The sequence below is a fragment of the Heloderma suspectum genome, chromosome 5 (genome assembly GCF_057233095.1).
Source record: "Heloderma suspectum isolate Gila_16-S chromosome 5, 16-S_ref, whole genome shotgun sequence".
Taxonomy (NCBI): Eukaryota; Metazoa; Chordata; class Lepidosauria; order Squamata; family Helodermatidae; genus Heloderma; species Heloderma suspectum.
This window is the reverse complement of record NC_139462.1, coordinates 97,367,447-97,385,052: the sequence shown is the minus strand read 5'-3', so window position 1 is coordinate 97,385,052 and position 17,606 is coordinate 97,367,447. Positions and strand designations below refer to the sequence as shown.

The following is a 17,606-nucleotide window of genomic DNA, read 5'->3' as shown; positions in this document are numbered from 1 at the left end:
GGAGCGCCCTAGCTGCCTCTTACAGTCCCCTCCAATAGCCAACTCAGGACACAGATGACGAGGATTCTTTCCAAGGTTTTATTCCTTTATGACTCTTTCAGATACTAATCACTAGCGACTAAGCAAGGAACAGCACTGGGGAAAGATAGCAGAGTAGCCTAAGCTCCAGGTAAGGCAGTTGGTCCCCATTTGAAGGGGAGCCATGGGAAGACTCTGAACTTATGGGCTATGGAGAGATCCTCCCTCTTTCCCTTGGGTCCTCAGGACGCGACCGTTGTTTGAGCGCCAAACAAGTGGTACGCCTCCTTTCGGCGCCCTCCATCTGTCGTCGCTCCCTGCGTCTGCGCCGAGCATCCAGCAAGCCCCTCTCCAGTGCTCTCTCACTGCCAGGGTCACTATCTAGCCCAGGAATGCTGGCAGGAGGAATCTCTGCCAGCTGCTATGCTTGTGAGAGATGAGTGAGCTCCTCTCCCACGGATTGCTGTTCCTCCTCAGAATCAGAACTGCTCATGGGCTCAGTTTCCACCCTGACATCATCCCTGCTCCCATGAGGTCCCCCCTCATGCTCCTCCCCTAGGGCCCCAGGTTTGTGGGGGTAAAGCTGGTGGAAGTGCCTCAGCAGCAATGGAGCATGCACATTTTCCACGGGTTCCCAGGATCGCTCATCTGGCCTGTACCCCTTCCAGTCCACCAGATATTGCAAGCGGCCACGAGAAAGGAGGGAGTCCAGAATCTCTGCGACCTCAAACTCCTCCCCCTCCTTCACCAGCACTGGCAGCGGGGGGGAGCCGGCTGAGCGATGAAGGTCTCCAGAAACCAGGGGGGACAGCAAGGACCGATGAAAAACAGGATGGATCTTCGTGGAGAGGGGGAGAGCCAGGCGAAAAGCAACAGGGTTAATTTGGGCCGTAATCTGGAAAGGCCCTGTGCGGCGAGGCACGAGCTTCCTTGTGGGTGAGTGAGAGGGGAGGTATTGGGTGGACAACCAAACCCAGTCCCCCAGTTGCAGAGACGGACCCGGCTGGCGCCGCCGGTCCACAGAGGCCTTGTAGGCTGTCTTGGCTTGCTCGAGGGAGTCCCGTAAGAAGTGGTGTACCGCTCGCAACTCCTCTAAAAACTCATGGGCCGCTGGCACCGAAGAGGGAGCTAGGCTGGATGGGAAAGCCTTGGGGTGGTAACCAAAATTGGCAAAAAATGGAGTTTGGTGGGTGGAAGCATGGCAGGCATTGTTATAAGCAAACTCTGTGAGATGCAGCAAGGGAAACTAGTCATCTTGCTGGTAATTGACATAACAGAGCAATATTGCTCCAGAGTCGCATTGGTGCATTCGGTCTGACCGTCCACCTGTGGATGGTGGGCGGAGGAAAGACGGAGCATCACATGGAGAAGCCCAAGTAGCTCCCTCCAGAAATGGGCAGTGAATTGGGCTCCTCTATCCGAAATGAGACCCTCGGGCCATCCGTGGAGCCGGAAAACATGCGCCAAAAAAAGCTCTGCCATCTCCCTGGCTGTGGGCAACCCAGAGCAGGGGATGAAATGGGCCATTTTAGAAAACAAATCCACCACCACCAGAACAGTGGTCTTACCGTGTGAGGGAGGCAAGTCAGTGATGAAGTCAAGGGAGAGCAGTTTCCAAGGTCCTGAGGGGGTACGCAGGGGGTGAAGCAAGCCTGTGGGCTTGCCTGAAGGGGCCTTCGCCTGCTGGCAGGTTGGGCAGGCAGCAACATAGGACTTGACGTCCCGACACACACGAGGCCACCAAAAATCCCGCGTCACTCCGTGCAGGGTCTTGGCGAAGCCAAAATGCCCAGCAGTGGGGGAGTCGTGGCACTGATGGAGGACCTTCTCGTGGAGGGGTCTAGAAGGCACATAGACCCGGCCGGAATGGTAAAGCAGGCCACCTCGCAAAGAGAAGGGGGTAGAGTGGGGGGGGCAGAGGCTAGCCCCAATTCCTCTACTTTTGTGCAGACAAAAGCATCTTGAGCCTGTGCAGAGTGAATAAGCTCCTCCCAAGAGCAAGGCACTGCAGCTGCCGCCATGCTCTGGGGGGGGGGAGAATCGGGGGGGGGATTTTCCTCATCCCCTGGCTGGAGGTCCGGCTTATGAGAAAGAGCATCTGCTTGCAGGTTGTCGGAGGCCTTCACATGGCAAATCTTAAGGTGGAACCGGGAAAAAAAAGCGACCACCTAATCTGCCGCTGGTTTAAGGCACGGGCTGTCTGAAGATGTTCCAGCTTGCGATGGTCGGTTCTAACTTCGACTGGGTGCTGTGCCCCCTCCAGAAGATGACGCCAGGTCTCCAAAGTGGACTTGATGGCCAACAGTTCCTTCTCTCAGATGGTGTAATTCCTCTCAGACATGTTCAGCTTCCTGGAGTGGTAGGTGCAGGGTTGCAACCCGCTGCCTGTCCGATCTGGCTGAAAAAGCACCGCCCCCACTGCAAAGTCAGAGGCATCATTTTGCACTACAAAAGGCTTCCTCAGGTCGGGATGTAACAGGATCGGCTCAGAACTAAAAAGTTTCTTAAGTTCCTCGAAAGCCTGTTGGGCAGATGCTGTCCAATGAAAAGGAGATTTCCTGCCCTTAAGGAGGTCCGTGAGAGGAGATGTCAGCCGAGCAAAGCTGGGCAGGAACTTTCTGTAAAAATTAGCAAACCCCAGAAAACGTTGCAAGTCCTTCTTGGTGGATGGAGCCTGCCAGGAGAGGACAACCTGGACCTTTGCAGGATCCATCCTGATACCGTCAACTGAGAAAATGTAGCCAAGATAGTCCAAAGAGGTTAGTTAAACACACATTTCTCCAGCTTGGCATAAAGATGGTGCTCGCGGAGGCGCTGGAGGACGGCGGAGACATGGTGCTGATGGGCGTGGAGGTCCTCAGAAAAGATAAGTAAACCATCAAGATACACAATGAGGAAAGTGTCCAAATAGTCCTGGAAGATGGCATTCTTAAAATGCGAAAATGGGGGGGGGGGGGCCACAGGCGAGCCCAAATGGCATCACTAAGTATTCATACGCTCCGTACTGCGTGCCGAAACAGGTCTTCCACTCATCCCCCTCCCGGATGCGAATCAGATTGTAGGCGCCACACAGGTCCAACTTTGTGAAAATCTTGGCTCGCCCCAGGCACTCCAGCATCTCCAGTATGAGGGGGAGGGGGTACTTGTCGGGGATCGAGACCAAATTCAATGCTCTAAAGTCATGCACGGGGTGGAGTTCTCCCGATTTCTTGTGCACAAACATGGTAGGGACACAGGTGGGGGAGGAGGAGGGGCGAATGAAGCCACGTCTGAGGTTCCAAAAACTCCTGCGGAGCTCCAAGTTCCAGCTCCGATATCAAATACAGCCGGCCAGTGGGGATGGTCGCCCCAGGAATGAGGTTAATGGCACAGTCAAAAGGGCGGAGAGGGGGGAGCTGGTCTGCCTCCTTCTTGTCGAAGACATCCCGAAAAGCCGCATACTTCTCTGGGAGGATCACGGTAGCTGAAGAACTGCCAGAAGCAGATGAGGAGGGAGAGGAAAGGGTTAAGGCCTGGGCTGGGACTGGCGCCTCCTCCGGCAGGCAATGCTCCCGGCAGAAGGGAGACGAGAACTCCACCTGCTGAAGCCCCCAAGAAATCTGAGGATTATGCTTTAGAGAGCCAGGAAACACCCAGCACAATTGGGTATTGGGGAACCTTGGCCAAGGGCAGGAAATGTGGGGGAATGGGAGGAGGGAAATCTCGGCCCCTGGCGCCCCGCTGGGTCTGCCGTGCCCCTCCAGCCGACTATCTATCTGGAGGCAGGTCTGGATGGGGTCCTCCAAAGTAGGTGGGCTAGGAGTGCGTGCCAACTCATCCAAGATCTCGTCGTTCAAACCGTCCAACAACTGAGCCACCAGTGCGGCATCATTCCACTGTAAATCCTGCATCAGCAAGTGAAAAGTTGTTGCATAGCTGGAAACCAAGTCCTTGCCCTGCCTGAGGCAGCAAATCTCCCGAGAAGCCATCTGCATGCGCAGGGGGTCACCGAAAAATCTGGCCATCACTGTTATGAAACCTTGTTACTCCCTGAGCATGGGGTCATTAGCGAAAAGAAGTCCCGAAGCCCATCTAGCTGCCACGCCTGAAAGTAGGTTAATGATAAAGCCCACACGAACCTGTTCTGTCAGGAAATCCTCAGGTCGTAGGCGCATGTACAGCTCCGATTGGGCCTGGAAAATCTGAAAAAGTCCTTTCTCACCAGAAAACTTATCTGGCAGAGCCACCAGGCACTTGCAGTGGGGGGGAATCGGAGGTGGTGGGGGCTGAACCGCAGCTTGCAGACTCTGTACGGCAGTCGTCAGTTGAGCCACTTGATCACGAAGAGCCTGGTTCTCTTGCGTGAGAGCTTGCACTGCCGAGTCCATGGCAGCCTCCAGAGGCAGTAGGGGCAGAGAGAAAAAAAAAGAGGAACGGGGACCAAGCTGTCGGGAGTGCCCTAGCTGCCCCTTGCAGTCCCCTCCAATAGCCAACTCAGGACACAGACGATGAGGATTCTTTCCTAGGCTTTATTCCTTTATGACTCTTTCAGATACTAATCACTAACGACTAAGCAAGGAACAGCACTGGGGAAAGATAGCAGAGTAGCCTAAGCTCCAAGTAAGGCAGTTGGTCCCCGTTTGAAGGGGAACCACGGCAAGACTCTGAACATATGGGCTATGGAGAGATCCTCCCTCTTTCCCTTGGGTCCTTGGGACGCAAGCATCGTTTGTTTGTTTGTTTATTTATTTCTATACCGCCCAATAGCCGAAGCTCTCTGGCCAGTTCACAAAAATTAAAACCCAACAACACACAATAAAACAATTTAAAATATATAGAACATTAAAACCACAATATAACAATACAACCACAATAAAACCTGTGGTGATGGGCCACTTCTCCTGGAACCATTGGGAGATGGTTCATCATGCAAATTATGGTACACTAATAAGGTTTCTCAAGATTAAAAAGGAAGGCTAAAACTTATTACAACTCCTAAATAACTTTTAGAACATTTTGGCAATTGAAAGTGAAAAATATCAACGAGATTAAAGTTAAGCAATACAATTCCGTATTAGCACTCCTACTCAATAATTGTACCACATCAAAATGAATAAGCCACTGAAGACCAAACACTTGATTTAGTTTACCTTTGCTGTCATATACATTAGGTTGTTTAAAACCAAAGCAGTAGCCTGTGGGGATCCCCAGCCTTCGCCTCTTAGCCAGCGCCTGCTGTTCACCATAATTTCTCTATCTTTCAAGGGATCCTCTTCATCTTCATCTTGCCGCCGAATTGTGGGTAAAGGTTTCAAATCCACTAATTCAATATTATTCATCCATGGCAGCAAATAGTGTAGCATCACCTGTCTTCCAGAGGGGTGTGCTGTTTGAATTCTCTGGCTTACCTCTGTACTCAAAAATTAGAAGATAAGAAAATCTAAGTATTATTAGAAAAAAGAGATTTTTATTGGTCTTCTTAGCTTCAGAAGTTTATGCTGAACAATGTTATCTACTATGCTAAACAGCGGCAGATTTCTATTTGGCCTGCAAGACTAATTTGTTTTGTATTCCTTGTGAAGAAAGTTCTTCTTGACTTACCCTGAACAGACCATGGAAATAAGTAGCAGTAAAAATGGTAAAACGAAACTACTATAGTAAGATTCTATAAAATATGTACAAATAATAAAAGTCACCATTTGTAGAACTGAGTAAATTAGCCAAACGAGTGACAATCCCCCACACAGTATATTCTATCAGCTGATATGAGCAAACCATATGGAAGCAGATGTTGGAAGACAACGCAGAATGTGCCTGCTTTCAAATGAAGAGTGCACTTCTCAAAAGAGGAGTGCCAACCAACTATTAAGGCTGTACTTAAATTTAAATATTTAAAATCTTTTCACCCAGCCTTCTCACCTTCGTCTTCAAGTATTTTATCATACATCATAAACAGATCAAAAATAAGATCTAACAAACCTCCAACACAGTAACCACATAAAACACAGCTAAGTAGAAAACTGTATAGAATGCAGATAATCCATTTTCATTAAAAGGTATTGACAATAACCTATAAGGTTATTTCAAAGTATTGGTGTTGACCTATAAGGCCCTAAATAGCTCAGGGCCCAAGTACTTGTTGAAGTGCCTCTCCCAGGATATACCAGCCCAGCCTTTGAGATCTTTGGAGGGGGCCCTGCTTGTGGTCCCACCTATGGGCAATGCCCAGACCTGAATGAGGGCCTTCTCAGAAGTGAAGCCCTCATTACAGAAGTCCAAGCCCTAGAGTTGCATCAGGCATCTTCAGTAGTACCCTTTTGCTAGCTACTTAAGACATGCCTCTTCACCCAGGCCTTCAGGTCCTTTTGATGTTCTCGAGGAGACCTTTTGAGTCTTCTTTCTGACCAGTGTATTGTATTTATTTTCTAACTGCTAGCTTGAAATGTTTAGTATTTTTAATGTTTTATTAGGGCTTGTGTTTTGTATTTTTATTTGTAAATCGCTTTGTGGTTTATTAGGAAGAGCGGTATATAAATTCAATAACTATGTAAATAAATATTCAAATATTTAGGCAAAGAGAACTATTTTTACCTGCCACCTAAACACTAATAAAGTAGGTGCCTGGCAGAAAGAGACGTAGGGAAATCCATACTCAGCATACTTCTGAAGGTGGGAGTACCTGAAACAGGGGTTCTGCTGAAGATCTTAATATGCTGACTGAACAGAGAAAATGTTCATTACTGTAAGGTTTCACCACTCATTATTGTTTATATATTCTGTTCTCAGAACAGAAGTTTTTTGTGTGTTGATCGAACTGGTAGTGAGAATTTTGTGCTTTTTCCCACAGAGGAGGAGGGTCCAATCAACTGTCTTGAGTCCCATCTGTCTGAATTCCTAGCCCAGATGAAGGGAGGAAGAAAAGGGCTGGATGTGTGGACAAAACATTTACTCATATCTCCACTTATTAAGCCCACACATGTTTAGCAAAACTGGGCCAATAGCCTATTATGCTACTATTATGCACAATTAGGGATCCATTACGCTATCAGAAATTTATACTGGCTACTGTTAACAGGAAAGAATGTCAAAGAGAGCTTAAAAGCATAGTGAAGTTTCTTCAGATAGTTTAACATTTCTTGTACACAAATATCTTGACATAATCAAATGCTTTAGTATACCTGAAAATATTGCAAGAGTTAATTCTGGGTATGTCCTTGCTAATTCTTCAGAAAGTTGATAATAGGACACAGAATACAGATGTGGCAAAGGTGAAGGCTGGCTCAATATCCCATCAGTTCTCTGAACCTCCAATTTATGAGCATAGCGAAACATCTTCGGCTCTAGAATCTAGAAGAAGAAAAGTAAAACGATCTTGGGAAATGTGTTCAATCATAACATTTAGAACATTAAACAATAAACATGCTAGTCATTAGTTCACAGAATACCAATTGCACAGTACCTTATTAAACATGATTACTAATTACTGAAAGTAAGCAAACTTTCTAAAGGGTATTGTATTGCTTATAGCCTTCTCTCAATTACTTAACATTACAGGTGTGCATCGAGTCCGATTCAACTTGGACCCTAATGCAGCACTTTGGAAAACAGCCAGATTCTGCTCAGACCAAATCTGAGGCGGTGCACCTCCCACTGACAATCAAGGAAAACAAACAAAAAGATATAACTTCTTTCTCTTTGAAGGCATAGTTAGTTGCCCCTTAGGATAGAATTATGCCTGCAATATGTCAGAAAAAATAATGCAGGGTTTTTATGCTATATGGCTATGTATTTTGTTTTTTAAAAGGGAACTACCAATAATTTCATTTCTTGGTTGAAACTGGACTAAATTTGCAGGGATAACTGCCTCTTCTGAGAAGATTGAGCCTGACAAGTTTCAGATGAAAAGGTGAAGGATTTTTTTGTGCAGGAGCAGCCTTGACGCTTTGAAGGTATGCTTTTTCCCTTATGTTCCTTGTGGACCATTCTTCTGAAAATGATAAGTCAGCCTAGTAGTGGCCCTAAGTAAGAAACCTGTGAAGTCTCAGGATAGGTGCAGTGGTTTATGTGGAGGAAAAGTCCTCAAATTGTGGGGGAGGGGAAGAGATTCAATCCTCCTTCCCTCCCTGCTCCTCCACCCCATTTTTTTGTATGAAAATGGCACACATCATAGAGGTGTCCCCAGGCAAGAAACCTGAAATTTCAGAAGGACAGATGCAGGGGCTAGGGAGTTATGATGATTGAAAACCAGTTTAACTCTTTTCATAGCAAAGCCTGGTGGTGTTGGGAGAAAACGGAAATGTGTAGTACCGTGAATTACTGTTCTCAGAGTCACACGGAGGGCATTCCTTTACTTTGAGAATGGCACCTCCTTCTGGAGCATGTAGGCAGGGCCAAACTGTTGCTATTTCAAAGGGAGGAACCATCTAGACCTCCCAGACCTTTCTGGCACAGCAAAGAACTCCTCCTCATATCCCCACTAGAAGGGAAGGAAAAACAGAGAAACTATGCTAGGGACGCAACAATGAAAGCAAGTGAAATACAGTCTCTTGTAATCACAGGGCAGACAAACCAAACTGTAAAAAACAGGACAGGTAGGGACATCAACCCCAGGGGTCCCTAGCTACCTCCCCACATGTGCAGTGGTGGCAAAAGCCGTATCCCACAGCAAACCCTACACTCAATAGAAAAATACTGTTCCCTGAGAAAGGAAGGCAGAATGCCCTCCATAAAACTTGGAGGACAGAAATTCACAGTAAGACCAATTTCTGTTTTCTCCAGAAGCTCACAGAGGGCATTATTTCACTTGCAGATATACTCGAGCACGAAATTGGAAGGGCAAGATGAAAGGGACAGTACTCTAAAGCACGATCATCTTCTGTAAAATACCACATTGGCCGATGCAGCAAGATCGATCTCATAATGTTTTGTAAAAGTGTGGTCCAAGGCCCAGTTGGTTGCCTTACAAATGTCCAGAACTGGAAGGTTCCCTCTTAAGGAGAGCTGCCCCTCTTAAGGAGTGGGCTGTAATCCCCACTGGTGGCTCCTTCCCTAGAGCCTGATAGGCTGGTGCTATGACCTCTTCCAGCCACCCTGAGATAGAGGATTTAGACACCTGGTTCCCCAGCATCTTAGGATGAAAAGAAACAAAAAGAACTGAGGAATCCCTGTGGGCTAATGTCCTGTCAAGGTAGATATGTAGTGCCTTCTTCACATCCAGGGTATGCCAGTTCCTTTCCTTGTGGTGGCTGGGCCTAGGACAAAAGGAAGGCAAGGAAATCTCCTGTGACCTATGAAATAAATAATTCACTTTAAGGAGAAAGGATGGTTCCAGACATAGGTCCACCTTATTGTCAAGGAAGACACACAGTTGAGGATCTGTTGACAGCGTCCCCAGCTCTGAGACCTGGAGGGCCGATGTAATGGCCACCAGGAACACAGTTTTAAGTGTGAGTGGCTTCAGAGAACACATGGCCATGGGTTCAAAGGGTTTCCCCATGAGTGTGGTAAGAACCCAATTAAAGTTTTAAGTAGGGAACCGATGAAACATGGGGGGGAGGGTGTTAAGGAGAACATCCCCCCTCAGGAATCTTTTCAGATGTGGATGAGCTGAAATGGCTGGTTGGCCCTCACACCCCAAAATACTACTCAATGCTGCCACTTGTCATTTAATGGTGTTAGTGCTGAGGCCTTTATCCAAATCCACCTGGAGGAACCCCAGGACTTCGGGAAAGGGAACCAACCTTGCCCTCACATCACTTCAGGAATTTCTTCCATGTAGCATTAAAGACCCTACTGGTGAACCTCCGTCTAGACAACAATAAGGTTTTTAGAACCTCTGATGGGTAACCGAGGTTGGTTAGCCACTGATGTTTAGCTTCCAAGCTGTCAGTTGGAACAACGCTGGATGAGAATGAGGTATAGGCCCTTGAAGCAGAAGGTCTCTCTGCCTCTGGGGCAGCTTCCATGGGTTCTGTATGGACAGGTTGACTAAGTCCCAGAACCAGGGCTTTTTGGGCCAGTGTGGAACGAGTAAGGTCACCTGTGCTGCCGAGCCCTTGATCTTGTGAATGACCCTGGGGAGAAGCAGGATTGGTGGAAATGCATAAAGAAACCCCTGTGACCATTCTTCTTTTAAAGCATTTGTTCCTACAGCCATTGGGCATGGGGACCTCGAGAAGAACTGGGGCACTTGAGTGTTTTCCTGGGAGGCAAAGAGATCCAGGATGGGTCAGCCAAACTGGAGAATCAGTTCCTGGAATACCTGCAGGTTCAGGGCCCACTCAGATTCCCTGAGGACTTGAGAGCTCAGCCAGTCCATGGTCAGGTTGGTTGCCCCAGTGAGATGTTCCACCACTATGGACTGAGTGTGAACCTCTGCCCAGGTCAACAGCTCCTTGGCCAGCTTGTGGAAGGATGCAGATCCGGGAAGGGGCCTTGAGGAAATGTTTCCCTCTGGGGTCCTGGAGTAGTAGTAGTAGTAGGTAGAAGATCGAGACCTGAGTCTATGAGCTTTCTTATGTTTATGAGTATACCTGTCTCAGGCTCTACGGGCTCTCCTCCTTTCCCCCTTCTTCTTCTTTGGAGTTGGGGAAGAATTAGATCGGGGCATCCCATCCCCCTATTGGGTATTGCTATGGTTACCCACTGGGACACCAGGCCCTGGACCCATGAGGTAAACAGTGTAATTGCCCCCTCCCCTGATAAGTTTGGTACGGGGGGGGGGGGCTCATCTCAGAGCCAATGCACCAGTTTATCTGTGGTATTGTGGCTGTGCCCCAATCTGTGGCTGCTTCTCTTACTGAGGAGCCCATCTCTGAGGCCTCTGGGGCTGTTTTGGCCTCCATGTGCCTTTCCGTCATTTTCTTCCTCCACTCCCTTCTTCCCTGACAGTTTGGCTTAGGTGGCTTTGGCTAGCAGCCAAGATCGGCAGTGTTGCATCTCCCACCTACCCTTTGGCAAGGGGAGGAAGATCAGAGCAAAAGCATGATACAGCTAGTTTGTGACAGTCGCCAAAGACATCGTCCACCCAGCACCTGCAGAGAAAGGCCAGGTGTGGAAGAGCTCTTCTTGCCATGCAACGCGTGGTCTGACAGCTGTGGCCGGCCTGCCCACAGGGGAGGGGGGAAACGCCTGACACTCAACCCACTTCCTGGGACTCTAGGTGGGTATAACCCTTGGTCCCTGCCTAGGTTCATTGGAGGGGAACAAGGGAGAAGTATAAGAGAGAAAAAGGAAAGGAAAGGAAAGGAAAGGAAAGGAAAGGAAAGGAAAGGAAAGGAAAGGAAAGGAAAGGAAAGGAAAGGAAAGGAGCAACAGGAGGTGGGCTTCTTAGGAGCACCAGCTCACCCGACCTCGTAGCTCGCTAGGAAGAGCTGGTCTGGGAGATCTAGGTAGCTCCTCCCTCGGAAGAAGCAAAAGTTTGGCTCTGCCTACATGCTCCAGAAGGACGTGCCATTCCCGAAGTGAAGGAATGTCATCCCTGAGCCTCTGGAGAATAGCCACCTCACAGTCCCATCCTTGCCCTCCCCCTAAGCACAGTGATTGCAGCCCCTGGTAAAACATGCCCTAGGATTAAAAGGTACATCTGTTAGTCACTCAATCACACTCCCCCCACTCATCAGAAGTTTAAAGAAACAAAACCAAGAGATACTATTTGGAGTGGAGTCAGAATGGCTGCATCTCCTAGCTAGAATCAGTAATGCAGCCTTGTCCTGGCTCAAATTTGGTTCTGGTGGGTTTGAGGGAAGCCTGCTTCGCCTCAGGAAGCACCAGAAACAGTGCAAAGGGGACCATTTCTGCTCAGGCTTTGAGCTTCATCTGAATCCGATGCACATCCCTATTTAAAACATGATGTGGCTTCTAGGTTTCAGGTGTAGGATAGCCCTAGCTGAAAGGGATAATGTTAGGAGACATAGTAAAACAGAATTCTAGGCTCCAGGAGAAGCGAGAATTCTCATGTCACTCTGCACCAGCATGGAAACACTGATGAGTCTGCCATCTGCTGGCAAGTGAGAGTATTGTCAAAGCTGATCACCACCCTACTGCTTTAAATAAGGGTCACAATACAGATCTATGGAAGCTTCACTGAAATGAGATGGGGTGACATAGGATCATCTTAAATGTTAATAAGTACCCAACGATTTTCTAGATAATCCTTACATTTTGAAAAATCTCACACAAAATTCCGAGACTCTAATTTACAAAACAAAATAAACACATTCCATACAGACCTGTAAGAGCTGCATAGCAACTTCATAGATAGCCCTAGAAGAGTCAGCTGCTTTAAATAATATAAGATTGAGAAGAGTAACTGTATCACACTGGTAATCCCTACGAAGAAAACAAAACACAAACAACTTTGAGATGCTTAGGAGTGAATAAGCAAATGACCTTTTAAAAAAAGAATTTTACAGTGGAAACCTATACATGTCTATTTGGAAGTAAGCCTCCTTTTGAATGGGCCTTACTCCCAGGTATGTGCATATAGGATTGGAGCTTTAATTGATTTTTTGCCAAGTAACTTTCTCTAGTACCTGTTTTGGAATACACTGGCTATGGCTTTAAAACATCCAGCTGCTACCCGCTTAGAGCCTGTATAACAGCGATCTACAGCCCAATACATGAGGTTACTCTGGTCAGGGTTGAGCTCCAACAGCAGCATAACTGCCTCACAGCCAAGCTGATGAACCTGGATAAAATACAGTATAAAACTGAAAGCTGCAGAAAACCATTTTAAAGTTATACACTGTTGCAGAGCTGTACATTCTTTATTTTTATTAATAGTATTCACAAAGAGAAAGGAAATTTATCTCACGGAACCCAACAATGCAGTTATTTGTTCTTAAATAGGAACACTGAAAATTAAGCTACAGACTTCTGGAATCAATATTACAAAGAAGTATTTAGCATTTTCCAGTGCTGTGATAAATTACAGCTTAGACTAGTTTGTATTTTAAGTATGTTCACTTTCACAGTAATACAGCCAGGACCAGAAATATTGGAACAAGGATAACTGTTTTGGCAGTTGGCCTCTGTACACCACCACACTGAAGGTGAAAGGAAACACCCAGATGGGAGTGAAGTCAGGACTTTCAGCTGTAATTCAAGGGGTGTGACAAAAGGGGGGCACTAATCATTCAGGAAGGACAGCCAGTGGCATGCACACACACCCATCGTTGGTGGATCATAAGTAATGGAACAAACCAACATCATTTCAAATGTAAGGATTGCCTTTAATACCTGGATGAAAATCCTTTGCAGTCAATGATTGCCTGAAGTCTGGAACCCATGGACATGACCAAATGCTTAATTTCCTCCCTCGAGATGCTTTGCCAGGCTTTTACTGCAGCTGCCCTCAGCTGCTGCTTGTTGGTGGGTTTTTCTGCCTTCAGTCTTGTCTTCAGTAAGTGAGAAGAATGCTCTATTGGGTGGAGATCAGGTGACTGACTTGGCCATTGAAGAACATCCCACTTCTTTGCCTTGAGAAACTCTTGGGTAGCTTTTGCTGGATATTTTGGGTCATTATCCATCTGCAATATGAAGCGGCGTCCTATCAGTTTGGCAGCATTCAGCCGAATCTGAGCAGGAAGTATAGCCCTCTACACTTCAGAATTCATCCTGCTGCTTTTATCAGCACTCAGGTCATCAATAAACACCAGTGACCCAGTTCCATTGGCAGCCATACATGCCCATGCCATAACACTGCCTCCATGTTTGACAGATGATGTGGTATGCTTGGGATCATGAGCTGTTCCTTTCCTTCTCCATACTTTTCTCTTCCCATCGTTCTGGTACAAGGTAATCTTGGTTTCATCAGTCCAAAGAATCTTATTCCAGAACTGGGCAGGCTTTTTTAGGTGTTTGCTAGCAAAGGCTAATCTGGCCTTTCGGTTCTTGAGTGTTACCAGTGGTTTGAACCTTGTTGTGAAGCCTCTGTATTTACATTCATACAGCCGTCTCTTGACTGTAGATGTTGACAATGACATGCCTACCTCCTCAAGAGTGTTCTTGACCTGGCTAGATGTTGTGAAAGAGTTCCTCTTCACCATGAGCAGAATTCTGCAGTCATCCACTTTAGCTGTCTTCCGTGGTCTGCCAGGCCTTTTGCTATTGCTGAGCTTGCCAGTTAATTCCTTATTTTTCAGGATGTTCCACACTGTTGTATTGGCCACTCCCAATGTTTTTGCTATCTCTCTGATGGGTTCATTTTGTTTCCTCAGCCTAATGATGGCCTTCTTCACTTGCATGGACACCTTTTTGGACCTCATGTTGGGGATTCCAGTGAACAGCTACCAAATGCAAATGTAACACTCATAACCACCTCCAGGCCTTTTATCTGCTTGATTGGTCATGGGGTACCCAGGAAACAGGCCACACCTGGCCATGCAGCTGCTTGTCAGCCATTTGTTCCATTACTTATGAGCCACCAACGATGGGGGTGCGTGTATGCCACTGGTTGTACTTCCTGAATGGTTAGTGCCCCCCTTTTGTCAAACCGCTTGAATTACAGCTGAAAGTCCTGACCACTCCCATCTGGGTGTGTTTCCTTTCAACTTCAATGTGGTGGTGTACAGAGGCCAACTGCCAAAACAGTTATCCTTGCTCCAATATTTCTGGCCCTGACTGTATATTCTAACTGAACCCACTCATTATTTTTAATACTCTCTGAACCCAAAGCTGGATCTGAAATGGTGACAGACAACTCTAATCATATTAATTTCAATGGGGTTAGAAGGAGCAACACATTCCTCAGCTTTCCTAAATCTCATCCAGAGATTATTCGGCTACATGCAGATGTCTTAAAGGTTACTCGTACTGTATACATTACCTTCTTATCTTGTGAATCCAAAATATTATCCAGCCATTTATACAAATAGCCATCTGATGAGAGTCCTACATTATCTGCAACAGGGCCACAACAAAGTACAGCAGACATAGCCTTTAAAAGCGGAGGGGAAAAATCAGACAGATTCAGTTGTTATTTTTGTTACTTAAATTTTATAGTACCCTAACATCTGTTGGATGTAATGATTTATTATTTCATTCCAAAGTCTAAAATAAAGTTAAAAGCTTTTGTCCTTTGTAAGTTAAGAGTATTACATGACTTAGGGCACAATCCTATGCATGTTTAGACAGAAAAAAAGACCCACAACTCTCAGCATTTCCCAGCTGGCCGGGAAATGCTGGGAGTTGTAGGTCTTTTTTCTGTCTAAACATGCATAAGATTGCACTCTTACACAGGAGGCTGAACTATCTGGAACAATAATTAATTCCTGTCATTTTGTGTAACTGGTACCTGATTACCTGGCAACCACTAAAGATATATGCTAACATTAAAGTCTCAACTGAGCTGTAGGCCTTGCAGATATACCACAGGTTATAGCACAATCTTGAAATAAAGGCTAAGGAAGTAGTAGCTGATAAAATATCACTAAAAGCATATTGTAAAAGTATGTTACCTTTAATGCACAGTACTGATGTCTGTTTATTTGCATGTTTCTATCACTGTATCTGTCCAGGGGGGTAAACATGATGCTGAAAGGTCCCGCCCAATGACTGAACAACATAAAAAGGCTGTGACGGAGGCTCTGCTGAGGAAAGACACTTCTTCTCTGGTGCACTATGACGGAAGCATAGATGAACAGAGACCCTTTCACATGCACTAAATATATCAAAGACAGCAAAACAAAACAAAACCCCAAACCCCTGAGTGAACAAACCTAAACATGAAATCTCTTCAGCAAGGTTGACTTGCATACTTCACTCTTAGCAAATCTAAGCTGTGTTCTAGATTGCACAACATGTCCTTTGGTGTCACAAATTTAACATTCCTTACCCAAGTGATCAACTGATATTGCTTTTTGATTTGAGATGGAGAATGTGCCCTGACATAACCCAGGGACAGCATGGAGAAACCAGACAAAGCAAGACCAAGAATTCAATCAGTTCTGAATTGACTAGAAAAATGAATGCCTATTGCCTTTCCCAGTTCCAGTTAATGCACATGCTGTAGTGGCAACTGAAGCTGAGACTTTTCTGTTGCCTCATAATGCTAAACTATGGTAATGATTCACAGCAAGCCTTGGGCTTGTATGCTACCTCTGCAGCATGGCCATGAGTGCGGATTCTTCTACTTCTAGTTTAGATTTAACCACAACTTGCTGTGATGTCCAAACCTAAATAAACTATGCTTAATCTTAACTCTGGTTTGTTGAAACTAGCCAACTTCAAACCATGGGTTATGAAGTTGGCTTGTTTCAATTAAGATTAATCAGAGTTTAGGATCTGGATGTACTGCTGAAATCTGGTTAACCTAAATTGGTAGTGTGCCGGAGAAGGACAGGAGACACTAAGGTTTGCTGCAGGTCATCCTAGTAATGATAAACCATGGATTAGCATTCATTGTGAACACAGCCAATAAGCTACTCCAGTGTTATAGAACATTTTCTACTGAGTCATTCCACCAGTGCCTTCAGTTTCATAAGGATATTTTGTGAGTTTCTGGATTTTTATATAATGTTTGATTATTTAGGGGTTATTTTTGAAATAAAATTGGGCCTGTGTTTTATCTTAGTTGCTGAGTCTATGAAAAGCTAAACTGGAATGGATAGATGAATAAGCCACTGTGGATTTGAAAGCATAGTAAACTTGGTGAAGTCCAGGATTTTGACTTTAAATATGAGCCATCATTCATTAGTAGACTTTTCAAACTACAGGAATAAAAGCACAGTTGCTTATACGCACAGCAATTTCTTGGGCTTGAAGTATTAAAAATGGAACCAATGTGGCCTGTTGTTAATACCTGGAACATTCTGAATGATATTTGCCACTAAGGCACTAAAATGGCATCGGATATCTTTCAGCGTGTCAGAGTCTTTTTCATTTTCTGCTTCTAGGAGTTGCCTGGTTAGATCCACATACTCCAATAAAGTATTGTTGAGGGAATGTGTTTCATTATCAAGGCCACCACTTGCACTATAAAGAAAAGCATGAAAATTACAAGATATACTTTATAAAACACAGTGTTCTGGAATGTGTAATATTCCCCAAATTTCAGAAAACATTTTATGAAACCCAGATAGCATTTGCTGAGGGCAAACCTTGTACAGCCAAGCACCAGAATCCCATATTTAGCATCAGCAGTACGGCAACTAACACCTCTGCAATTAAAACTGGATACAGTGTACTGGTGTCTCTTTTGCTACGCATATTTAGTACCATAAAATGCAGCTCCACATGCCTTAGTATGCTGTCTTACCCTATTGAAAGAGGAAAAGCCCTATCATGCTGAGATGTCAGTAGTATTTGAGCTCAAGCAATGTACTAGAGGAGAGTGGAAGCAAGACAATAAAGTGCCTGACAGGATCTTGCACTCCAGTTCCCATCTGTATTCTCCAAGCCTCTTACAAGAGTGATCCTTGGCAAGGCCAGAGCCAGGCTTTAGTGGGCCCCTTGTCTGGTACTGCCACTGCTGCGAATCACAGCTCCCTCTCCCCAAATGTCTTTACTGAGAGGGTAGTAGTGCTCTGGATGGGGTATGAGTCATTATCTGATACTGATTCATGGCGGGCAGCCACCATCTTAGATGCCCCAAAATGCAATGCCTGACA

General features: G+C 45.9%; 1 protein-coding gene across 15 annotated transcripts in view; it reads right to left on the bottom strand.

Moving 5' to 3' along the window:
* FRYL (FRY like transcription coactivator) overlaps positions 1-17,606 on the bottom strand; it is a 261,277-nt gene that overhangs the window by 72,370 nt on the left and 171,301 nt on the right. For all 15 annotated transcript variants that reach the window (XM_084856817.1, XM_084856818.1, XM_084856816.1 and 12 more), the window contains 7 exons: positions 16,799-16,971; positions 15,456-15,616; positions 14,825-14,935; positions 12,531-12,685; positions 12,228-12,327; positions 7,176-7,344; positions 5,148-5,407 (listed from right to left, as the gene is read on the bottom strand). In XM_084856817.1, coding sequence (XP_084712943.1) covers positions 5,148-5,407; positions 7,176-7,344; positions 12,228-12,327; positions 12,531-12,685; positions 14,825-14,935; positions 15,456-15,616; positions 16,799-16,971 — 1,129 coding nt within the window. The remainder of the gene's footprint in view (positions 1-5,147; positions 5,408-7,175; positions 7,345-12,227; positions 12,328-12,530; positions 12,686-14,824; positions 14,936-15,455; positions 15,617-16,798; positions 16,972-17,606) is intronic.